This window comes from Ascaphus truei, chromosome 14 (assembly GCF_040206685.1).
Source record: "Ascaphus truei isolate aAscTru1 chromosome 14, aAscTru1.hap1, whole genome shotgun sequence".
Lineage (NCBI taxonomy): Eukaryota > Metazoa > Chordata > Amphibia > Anura > Ascaphidae > Ascaphus > Ascaphus truei.
The window spans coordinates 19,325,601-19,337,080 of record NC_134496.1 but is presented as its reverse complement, the minus strand read 5'-3'; the positions used below and the strand labels follow the sequence as shown (position 1 = coordinate 19,337,080).

General features: G+C 61.4%; 1 protein-coding gene across 2 annotated transcripts in view; it reads left to right on the top strand.

Annotated features, from left to right (window-relative positions):
• LOC142465732 (phospholipase A and acyltransferase 4-like) overlaps positions 1-9,394 on the top strand; it is a 21,581-nt gene extending 12,187 nt beyond the window's left edge. For both annotated transcript variants that reach the window (XM_075569980.1, XM_075569979.1), the window contains exon 4: positions 8,838-9,394. In XM_075569980.1, the coding sequence (XP_075426095.1) occupies positions 8,838-8,966 (129 nt within the window). In that variant the 3' untranslated portion in view covers positions 8,967-9,394. The remainder of the gene's footprint in view (positions 1-8,837) is intronic.
• Positions 9,395-11,480: the final 2,086 nt, after the last annotated feature.

The window sequence follows — 11,480 nt, the reverse complement described above, 5'->3', positions numbered from 1 at the left end:
GGGGCGCTCGGTACAGTACAGTGGGGGGCGCTGGGTACAGTACAGTACAGTGGGGGGGGAGCGCTGGGTACAGTACAGTGGGGGGGAGCGCTGGGTACAGTACAGTGGGGGGGGCGCTGGGTACAGTACAGTGGGGGGAGCGCTGGGTACAGTACAGTGTGGTGGGGTCGCTGGGTACAGCACAGTGTCAGGTACAGCACCGTATGTGGGGGGGCCCTGGGTACAGTACAGTGTGTGGGGGAGTGCGGGGTACAGCACAGTGTGGGGGGGAGTGCGGGGTACAGCACAGTATGGGGGGGAGCGCTGGGTAGTACAGTGTGTGTGTGGGGGGGGGGGGTGCTGGGTACAGCAGAGTGTGGGAGGGGCGCTGGGTACAGCACAGTGTGGGGGAGCGCTGGGTACAGCACAGTGTGGGGGGTGCTGGGTACAGCACAGTGTGGGGGGGCGCTGGGTACAGCACAGTGTGGGGGGCGCTGGGTACAGCACAGTGTGGGGAGGCGCTGGGTACAGCACAGTGTGTGGGGGTGCTGGGTACAGTACAGTGTGTGGGGATGCTGGGTACAGCACAGTGTGGGGGGGCGCTATGTACAGCACAGTGTGGGGGGGCGCTATGTACAGCACAGTGTAGGGGGGTGCTGGGTACAGTACAGAGTGGGGGGGCTGGGTACAGTACAGTGTGTGGGGGGGGCTTTGGGTACATCTGTGTGGGGGGGCGCTGGGTATAGCACAGTGTGGGGGGGGGGTGCTGGGTACAGTACAGTGTGGAGGGGGGGTGCTGGGTACAGCACAGTGGGGGGGCTGGGTGCAGTACAGTGTGGGGGGGCGCTTTGTACAGTACAGTGGGGGGCGCTGGGTACAGTACAGTGGGGGGGCGCTGGGTACAGTACAGTGGGGGGGGGCGCTGGGCACAGTACAGTGGGGTGGGGTCGCTGGGTACAGCACAGTGTGGGGGGGGCGCTGGATACAGTCAGTGGGGGGGGGAGCGCTGGGTACAGTGGGGGGGGGGTGCTGGGTACAGCACAGTGGGGGGGGGGCAGCGCTGGGTATAGCACAGTGTAGGGGGGGGGTGCTGGGTACAGTACAGTGTGGGGGTTTTTTGGGTACAGTACAGTGTGGGGGGGGGGTGCTGGGTACATTACAGTGTGCGGGAGTGCTGGGTACAGTACAGTGTGGGGGGGTGCTGGGTACTGTACAGTGTGGGGGGGCTGGGTACAGCACAGTGTGGGGGGAGGGTGCTGGGTACAGTACAGTGTGGGGGGGGTGCTGGGTACAGTAGTGTGGGGGGGGCGCTGGGTACAGTACAGTGGGGGGGCGCTGGGTACAGTACAGTGGGGGGCAGCGCTGGGTACAGTACAGTGGGGTGGGGTCGCTGGGTACAGCACAGTGTGGGGGGGGGCGCTGGGTACAGCACAGTATGTGGGGGAGCGCTGGGTACTGTATAGTGTGGGGGGGTCGCTGGGTACAGCACAGTGTGGGGGGCGGCGGGGCGCTGGGTACAGCAAAGTGTGGGGGGGGTCGCTGGCCTGGGTACAGCACAATATGGGGGGGGAGCGCTTGGTAGTACAGTGTTGGGGGGGGTGCTATGTACAGCACAGTGTAGGGGGGGCGCTATGTACAGCACAGTGTAGGGGGGCGCTAGGTACAGTACAGTGTGGGGGAGCGCTGGGTACAGTACAGTGTGGGGGGGCGCTGGGTACAGTACAGTGTGGGGGGTGGGGCGCTGGGTACAGTACAGTGTGGGGGGGCGCTGGGTACAGTACAGTGTGGGGGGAGCGCTGGGTACAGTACAGTGTGGGGGGGGCGCTGGGTACAGTACAGTGTGGGGCGGGGGTTCTGGGTACAGTACAGTGTGGGGGGGCTCTGGGTACAGTAGTGTGGGGGAGCGCTGGGTACAGTACAGTGTGGGGGGGGGGGGCGCTGGGTACATCACAGTGTGGGGGGGGGGGCGCTGGTACATCACAGTGTGGGGGGGGGGGCGCTGGGTACATCACAGTGTGGGGGGGGAGGGGCGCTGGGTACATCACAGTGTGGGGGGGGCGCTGGGTACAGCACAGTGTGGGGGTCGCTGGGTACAGCACAATGTGGGGGGTGTTGCTAGGTACAGCACAGTGTGGGGGGGCGCTGGGTACAGTACAATGGGGGGGTGCTTGGTACAGCACAGTGTGGGGGCGCTATGTACAGCACAATGTGGGGGCGCTGGGTACAGTACAGTGTGGGGGGTGCTGGGTACAGTACAGTGTGGGGGGCGCTGGGTACAGCTCAATGCGGGGGGGCGCTGGGTACAGTACAGTGTGGGGGTGGGGTGCTGGGTACAGTACAGTATGGGGGGTGCTGGGTACAGTACAGTGTGGCGGGGGCGCTTGGTAGAGTACAGTGGAGGGGCGCTGGGTACAGTACAGTGGGGGGGCCCTGGGTACAGTACAGTGTGTGGGGGAGTGCGGGGTACAGCACAGTGTGGGGGGGAGTGCGGGGTACAGCACAGTATGGGGGGGAGCGCTGGGTAGTACAGTGTGTGTGTGGGGGGGGGGGTGCTGGGTACAGCACAGTGTGGGAGGGGCGCTGGGTACAGCACAGTGTGGGCGGAGCGCTGGGTACAGCACAGTGTGGGGGGTGCTGGGTACAGCACAGTGTGGGGGGGGCGCTGGGTACAGCACAGTGTAGGGGGGCGCTGGGTACAGCACAGTGTGGGGAGGCGCTGGGTACAGTACAGTGTGTGGGGATGCTGGGTACAGCACAGTGTGGGGGGGCGCTATGTACAGCACAGTGTGGGGGGGCGCTATGTACAGCACAGTGTAGGGGGGTGCTGGGTACAGTAAAGAGTTGGGGGGCTGGGTACAGTACAGTGTGTGGGGGGGCTTTGGGTACATCTGTGTGGGGGGGCGCTGGGTATAGCACAGTGTGGGGGGGGGTGCTGGGTACAGTACAGTGTGGAGGGGGGGGTGCTGGGTACAGCACAGTGGGGGGGGCTGGGTACAGTACAGTGTGGGGGGCGCTTTGTACAGTACAGTGGGGGGCGCTGGGTACAGTACAGTGGGGGGGCGCTGGGTACAGTACAGTGGGGGGGGCGCTGGGCACAGTACAGTGGGTGGGTGCTGGGTACAGCACAGTGTGGGGGGGAGTGCGGGGTACAGCACAGTATGGGGGGAGCGCTGGGTAGTACAGTGTGGGGGAGGGGCGCTGGGTACAGCACAGTGTGGGGGGGCGCTGGGTACAGTACAGAGTGGGGGGGCTGTGTACAGTACAGTGTGGGGGGGCGCTGGGTAAAGTATAGTGGACGGGCGCTGGGTACAGTACAGTGTGTAGGGGGGGCGTTGGGTACATCAGTGTGGGGGGGGCGCTGGCTACAGCACAGTGGGGGGGGGGGCGCTGGGTACAGCAAAGATTGGGAGGGGGCGCTGGATACAGTCAGTGGGGGGGGAGCGCTGGGTACAGTACAGTGGGGGGGGGGGTGCTGGGTACAGCACAGTGGGGGGGGCAGCGCTGGGTATAGCACAGTGTAGGGGGGGGGAGCGCTGGGTACAGTACAGTGGGGTGGGGTCGCTGGGTACAGCACAGTGTGGGGGGGGGCGCTGGGTACAGCACAGTATGTGGGGAGCGCTGGGTACTGTATAGTGTGGGGGGGGGGGTCGCTGGGTACAGCACAGTGTGGGGGGGGCGGCGGGGCGCTGGGTACAGCAAAGTGGGGGGGGGCGCTGGCCTGGGTACAGCACAGTATGGGGGGAGCGCTTGGTAGTACAGTGTTGGGGGGGGCGCTATGTACAGCACAGTGTAGGGGGGGCGCTATGTACAGCACAGTGTTAGGGGGGCGCTAGGTACAGTACAGTGTGGGGGAGCGCTGGGTACAGTACAGTGTGGGGGGGGCGCTGGGTACAGTACAGTGTGGGGGGGGGGCGCTGGGTACAGTACAGTGTGGGGGGGCGCTGGGTACAGTACAGTGTGGGGGAGCGCTGGGTACAGTACAGTACAGTGTGGGGTGGGGGTTCTGGGTACAGTACAGTGTGGGGGGGCGCTGGTACAGTACAGTGTGGGGGAGCGCTGGGTACAGTACAGTGTGGGGGGGGGGCGCTGGGTACATCACAGTGTGGGGGGGGGGGGCCTGGGTACTTCACAGTGTGGGGGGGAGGGGCGCTGGGTACAGCACAGTGTGGGGGTCGCTGGGTACAGCACAATGTGGGGGGTGTTGCTAGGTACAGCACAGTGTGGGGGGGCGCTGGGTACAGTACAGTGTGGGGGTTGCTGGGTACAGTACAATGGGGGGGTGCTGGGTACAGCACAGTGTGGGGGGCGCTATGTACAGCACAATGTGGGGGCGCTGGGTACAGTACAGTGTGGGGGGGTGCTGGGTACAGTACAGTGTGGGGGGCGCTGGGTACAGCTCAATGCGGGGGGGCGCTGGGTACAGTACAGTGTGGGGGGGGCGCGCTTAGTACAGCACAGTGTGGGGGGGGGGCGCTTGGTACAGCAGTGTGGGGGGGGGCGCTGAGTACAGTACAGTGTGTGGGGGGGCGCTGGGTACAGTACAGTGTGGGGGGGGGGCGCTGGGTACAGCACAGTGTGGGGGGTGGGCGCTTGGTACAGCACAGTTGGGGGGGGGCGCTGAGTACAGCACAGTGTGTGGGGGGGTGCTGGGTACAGTACAGTGTGGGGGGGCGCTGGGTACAGTACAGTTGGGGGGGGGTGCTGGGTACAGCAAAGTGTGGGGGGGAGCGCTTAGTACAGCACAGTGTGGGGGGGGGGGCGCTTGGTACAGCAGTGTGGGGGGGGGCGCTGAGTACAGTACAGTGTGTGGGGGGGCGCTGGGTACAGTACAGTGTGGGGGGGGCGCTGGGTACAGCACAGTGTGGGGGGTGGGCGCTTGGTACAGCACAGTTGGGGGAGCGCTGAGTACAGCACAGTGTGGGGGGGGGGCGCGCTGGGTACAGCACAGTGTGGGGGGTGGGCGCTTGGTACAGCACAGTTGGGGGGGCGCTGAGTACAGCACAGTGTGTGGGGGAGTGCTGGGTACAGTACAGTGTGGGGGGGCGCTGGGTACAGCACAGTGTGGGGGGGAGCGCTGAGTACAGCACAGTGTGGGGGGGGGGGGCGCTGGGTACAGCACAGTGTGGGGGGGGGGGCGCTTGGTACAGCACAGTGTGGGGGGGGGGGGCGCTGAGTACAGCACAGTGTGTGGGGGGGGGCGCTGAATACAGCACAGTGTGGGGGTGGAGGCGCTGGGTACAGTACAGTGTGGGGGGGTGCTGGGTACAGTACAGTGTGGGGGGGTGCTGGGTACAGCACAGTGGGGGGGCAGCGCTGAGTATAGCACAGTGTGGGGGGGTGCTGGGTACAGTACAGTGTGGGGGGGGCGCTGGGTACAGTACAGTGGGGGGGGCGCTGGGTACAGTACAGTGTGTGGGGGAGTGCGGGGTACAGCACAGTGTGGGGGGAGTGCGGGGTACAGCACAGTATGGGGGGAGCGCTGGGTAGTACAGTGTGGGGGGGGGGGGTGCTGGGTACAGCACAGTGTGGGGGGGGGGGCGCTGAGTACAGCACAGTGTGGGGGGGGGGCGCTGAGTACAGCACAGTGTGGGGGGGGCGCTGGGTACAGCACAGTGTTGGGGTGCTGGGTACAGCACAGTGTGGGGGGGGTGCGCTGGGTACAGCACAGTGTGGGGGGGGCGCTGGGTCCAGCACAGTGTGTGGGGGTGCTGGGTACAGCACAGTGTGGGGGGGCGCTATGTACAGCACAGTGTAGGGGGGTGCTGGGTACAGTACAGTGTGTGTGGGGGGGGGCTTTGGGTACATCAGTGTGGGGGGGGTGCTGGGTACAGTACAGTGGGGGGGGGGCATGCTGGGTACAGCACAGTGTGGGGGGGCGCTGGGCACAGCACAGTGTGGGGGGGCGCTGGGCACAGTACAGTGTGGGGGAGAGTGCGGGGTACAGCACAGTATGGGGGGAGCGCTGGGTAGTACAGTGTGGGGGGGGGGGCGCTGGGTAGTACAGTGTGGGGGGGGGGAGCGCTGGGTAGTACAGTGTGGGGGGGAGTGCGGGGTACAGCACAGTATGGGGGGGCGCTGGGTACAGTACAGAGTGGGGGGGGGCTGTGTACAGTACAGTGTGGGGGGGCGCTGGGTACAGTACAGTGTGTAGGGGGGGCGTTGGGTACATCAGTGTGGGGGGCGCTGGGTACAGTACAGTGTGTAGGGGGGGCGCTGGCTACAGCACAGTGGGGGGGAGCGCTGGGTACAGCAAAGTGTGGGGGGGGGGGGGCGCTGGCTAGGGTACAGCACAGTATGTGGGGGAGTGCTGGGTACAGCACAGTGTGGGGGGGCGCTGGGTACAGTACAGTGGGGGGGCGCTGGGTACAGCACAGTGGGGGAGGGGGAGGGGGGGGGCGCAGGATACAGCAAAGTGTGGACGGGGGGGGGGCGCTGGGTACAGCACAGTTAGTGGGGGGGCGCTTGGTACAGCACAGTGTGGGGAGGGCGCTTGGTACAGCACAGTGTGGGGAGGGCGCTTGGTACAGCATAGTGTGGGGGGGGGCATTGGGTACAGCACAGTGTGGGGGGGCGCTGGGTACAGTACAGAGTGGGGGGGGGGCTGTGTACAGTACAGTGTGGGGGGGCGCTGGGTACAGTACAGTGTGGGGGGGGGGCTGGGTACAGTACAGTGTGGGGGGGGGTGCGCTGGGTACAGTATTGTGTGTGGGGGGGCATTGGGTACATCAGTGTGGGGGGGGTGCTGGGTACAGCACAGTGTGGGGGGGCGCTGGGTACAGTACAGAGTGGGGGGGGCTGGGTACAGTACAGTGTGGGGGGGGGCGCTGGGTACAGTATTGTGTGTGGGGGGGGCGTTGGGTACATCAGTGTGGGGGAGCGCTTGGTACAGTACATTGTGGGGGAGCTGGGTACAGCACAGTGTGGGGGGGGGGGGCTGGGTACAGTACAGTGGGGGGGGCGCTGGGTACAGTACAGTGTGTAGGGGGGGCGTTGGGTACATCAGGTGGGGGGCGCTGGGCACAGCACATTTTGGGGGGGCGCTGGGCACAGCACAGTGGGGGGTGCTGGGTACAGCACAGTTTGGGGGGGGCGCTGGGTAAAGCACAGTGTGGGGGGGATTGTTGGGTACAGCACAGTGTGGGGGGCACCGCTGGGTACAGCACAGTGTGGGGGGGAGTATTGGGTACAGCACAGTGTGGGGGGCATCGCTGGGTGCAGCACAGTGTGGGGTTGGCGCTGGGTGCAGCACAGTGTGGGGTTGGCGCTGGGTGCAGCACAGTGTGGAGGTGGCGCTGGGTGCAGCACAGTGTGGGGTTGGCGCTGGGTGCAGCACAGTGTGGGGTTGGCGCTGGGTGCAACACAGTGTGGGGGTGGCGCTGCGTGCAGCACAGTTTGGAGGTGGCGCTGGGTGCAGCACAGTGTGGAGGTGGCGCTGGGTGCAGCACAGTGTGGAGGTGGCGCTGGGTGCAGCACAGTGTGGAGGTGGCGCTGGGTGCAGCACAGTGTGGAGCTGGCGCTGGGTGCAGCACAGTGTGGGGTTGGCGCTGTGTGCAGCACAGTGTGGGGTTGGCGCTGTGTGCAGCACAGTGTGGGGGGGCAGCGTTTGGTTCAGCACAGTGTGGGGTTGGCGCTGGGTGCAGCACAATGTGGGGTTGGTGCTGGGTGCAGCACAGTGTGGGGTTGGCGCTGGGTGCAGCACAGTGTGGAGGTGGCGCTGGGTGCAGCACAGTGTGGGGTTGGCGGTGGGTGCTGCACAGTGTGGGGTTGGCGCTGGGTGCAGCACAGTGTGGGGTTGGCGCTGGGTGCAGCACAGTGTGGGGTTGGCGCTGGGTGCAGCACAGTGTGGAGGTGGCGCTGGGTGCAGCACAATGTGGGGTTGGTGCTGGGTGCAGCACAGTGTGGGGTTGGCGCTGGGTGCAGCACAGTGTGGAGGTGGCGCTGGGTGCAGCACAATGTGGGGTTGGTGCTGGGTGCAGCACAGTGTGGGGTTGGCGCTGGGTGCAGCACAGTGTGGAGGTGGCGCTGGGTGCAGCACAGTGTGGGGTTGGCGGTGGGTGCTGCACAGTGTGGGGTTGGCGCTGGGTGCAGCACAGTGTGGGGTTGGCGCTGTGTGCAGCACAGTGTGGGGTTGGCGCTGTGTGCAGCACAGTGTGGGGGGGCAGCGTTTGGTTCAGCACAGTGTGGGGTTGGCGCTGGGTGCAGCACAGTGTGGGGTTGGCGCTGGGTGCAGCACAGTGTGGAGGTGGCCCTGGCTGCAGCACAATGTGGGGTTGGTGCTGGGTGCAGCACAGTGTGGGGTTGGCGCTGGGTGCAGCACAGTGTGGGGTTGGTGCTGGGTGCAGCACAGTGTGGGGTTGGCGCTGGGTGCAGCACAGTGTGGGGTTGGTGCTGGGTGCAGCACAGTGTGGGGTTGGCGCTGGGTGCAGCACAGTGTGGAGGTGGCGCTGGGTGCAGCACAGTGTGGGGTTGGCGGTGGGTGCAGCACAGTGTGGAGGTGGCGCTGGGTGCAGCACAGTGTGGGGTTGGCGCTGGGTGCTGCACAGTGTGGGGTTGGCGCTGTGTGCAGCACAGTGTGGGGGGGCAGCGTTTGGTTCAGCACAGTGTGGGGTTGGCGCAGGGTGCTGCACAGTGTGGGGTTGGCGCTGGGTGCTGCACAGTGTGGGGTTGGCGCTGGGTGCAGCACAGTGTGGGGTTGGCGCTGTGTGCAGCACAGTGTGGGGGGGCAGCGTTTGGTTCAGCACAGTGTGGGGTTGGCGCTGTGTGCAGCAGTGTGGGGGGGGGGGGGTGGCGCTGGGTGCGTGTGTGTGTTTGTGTGTTGCTGTTGGACAGACATTTATTACATTCTCCTGCCCCTACAGGTGACTAAATTTAGGACGCATGGCACTGTTGCGGGGATCACTGCTTTAGCTGCCGTTGCAGTTACTGCATTTGCTGCATATTTGATTGGAAGGAAGAAACTGAAGAAACTGAAGAAACTCAAAGCATAGCCCTGAAGACTTAACCTCTCCCCGGACAGAGCCCTGCAGAGCGTCACTTAACCCCCGCCGGCAATAATTGAGCAATATGATCAGTTTTAAGTTTAACCCGTTGAGTGCTGAGAGGCTACGGGATTGGGATCATGTGATCGCTCCCTGGCTCCTCCTCCTCACTGATGACACAAACACAAGAGGAGGAGGAGGAGTCTCATCTTCCGTTTCTCACCCCGTCTGATCTCTCTCAGGAGCTCTGAATGTGATCTCCCCCAGCAAACAAGGAAACAGCTCAGGCCGGGGTAACGTTGTCTTGGGGCACCCAAAGGGTTAAGCTATCAGTGCCTTACTATAATAATTACCTCTATAACACTCCCACACCGGGCGCTGCGTCATCTCTAATAAAACGTCTGTTTATGTCTTGGCGGCAGCTAAGAGCTCAATCTGCACGACATTGAAGGAGAACGCGTATAAGGTCCTGATGAGGTGGTATTTGACCCCATTACGATTATCAAAGTTTGTCAGGGGCTACCCTCCATTGTGCCCCAAACAATGTGGGGAGCAGGCAGACTTGCTGCACATGCGGTGGGGTTGCACCAAGATACTCCCAATCTGGGAAGATATCAGGAATTGGCTCCAGAGAATTCTCGACTGCACGATCCCCTTTGACCCCTGGTTGTTTCTGCTGGCCAGATGCACCCCGGGGCTAAACAGGTCGGAGCATAAATTAATTGCACATTTTGCAACTGCCCTGAGGTGCGAAATCGCAGCATTGTGGAAGCAGCCCGAAATACCAAATATCCCACAAATCAGAAATCGAATTTGGCATGTTTGCCGGATGGAACAGTTAACGAGTCTGGTTAACGACACCGGCACAAATTTTCTAAAAGTCTGGGCTCCATGGTTAGCCCTGAACGATATCCCAGGGATCAATGCCTCCAATATACTGCTTTAAGAGCTCTAGACGCGTTCTCCTTGGATGGGTGTGGTCGACGGGAAGACATAGAATAAAGACAGAGGGAAGAGACAACCACATCAGGCAATAGAGTGAATGAGCAGGGTCTAGAGTACTCATCAGCAGACGATCACAAACAATATGCTAGAAGCTAGCCCGAGACCTGGTGGAGCTGAAGTCCCCAAGATGAACCCAGAGGAGTCGGAACGTTTCTACAGCAGCTACCCCCCCCCCCCCCCACCCGTCCTTACCCCCGGTGTATTCTGCTTGTAAGTCTTGTTGGTCTGTAAGTATCCCCAGTATGTCTATTGTGAATCCAAATACAAAATGAGTTGACGTGTACTTTTATATAAGACAGTGGGTTGGTAGATTGTGTGATGATTGTACCATACACTCAATAAAAACTTTTTGGGTTGAAAAAAAAACCGTCTGTTTATGATTGTGTCACTGACCTTTAAATGCCACATCTGGCAAAATAAAGCCTCTTTCCCCAGTGAGAGGGAAGGGTTAACACCTTGTAGTGTAGATTAGTGGGTTCTGCTCTGGCTATTGCAGTGTGAGAGGGTAGCAATGTGAGGTACAGACACAGACAGCGCAGTACAGAAGGTGGCCACAAGGTGGCAGTGCTGCATGTGATGTACTGACATGGGGGCGCAGTACTAAAGGTGTCCACAAGATGGCAGTGCTGCATGTGAGGTACTGACATGGGGCGCAGTACTGAATGTGGCCACAAGGTGGCAGTGCTGCATGTGAGGTCCCTTTCCCGGATGTTGCTTATCTCATATGTTTGATGTTAGTATGTTAACACGTTTAATTAATATCAGGTGCTATGCAGCTTCGGCAGTATAAATGCATGCACATATTATGGAAAGCAATGCATTAATAATGTATTGTATTGTATGTCTTTATTTATTTAGCGCCATTAATGTACATAGCGCTTCACAGTAGTAATACATGTGGTAATCAAATAAATAACAGATAATATAAATAACAGATCATGGGAATAAGTGCTTTAGACATAAAAGTAACATTTCGGAAGAGGAGTCCCTGCCCCAAGGAGCTTACAGTCTAATTGGTAGGTAGAACGTACAGAGACAGTAGGAGGGAGTTCTGGTAAGTGCGTCTGCAGGGGGCCAAGCTTTATGTATCGTGTTCAGAATATCCACAGTGCTATTCATATGCTTCTTTAAGCAAGTGTGTCTTAAGGTGGGTCTTAAAGGTGGATAGAGAGGGTGCTAGTCGGGTACTGAGGGGAAGGGCATTCCAGAGGTGTGGGGCAGAAAGTGAGAAAGGTTTAAGGCGGGAGAGGGCTTTAGATACAAAGGGGGTAGAAAGAAGACATCCTTGAGAAGAACGCAAGAGTCTGGATGGTGCATAACGAGAAATTAGGGATGAGATGTAAGGAGGGGCAGAAGAATGTAAAGCTTTAAAAGTGAGGAGAAGAATGGAATGTGAGATGCGGGATTTGATCGGAAGCCAGGAGAGGGATTTCATGAGGGGAGATGCTGAGACAGATCCAGGAAAGAGTAGAGTGATTCTGGCAGCAGCGTTTAGGATAGATTGTAGGGGAGACAGGT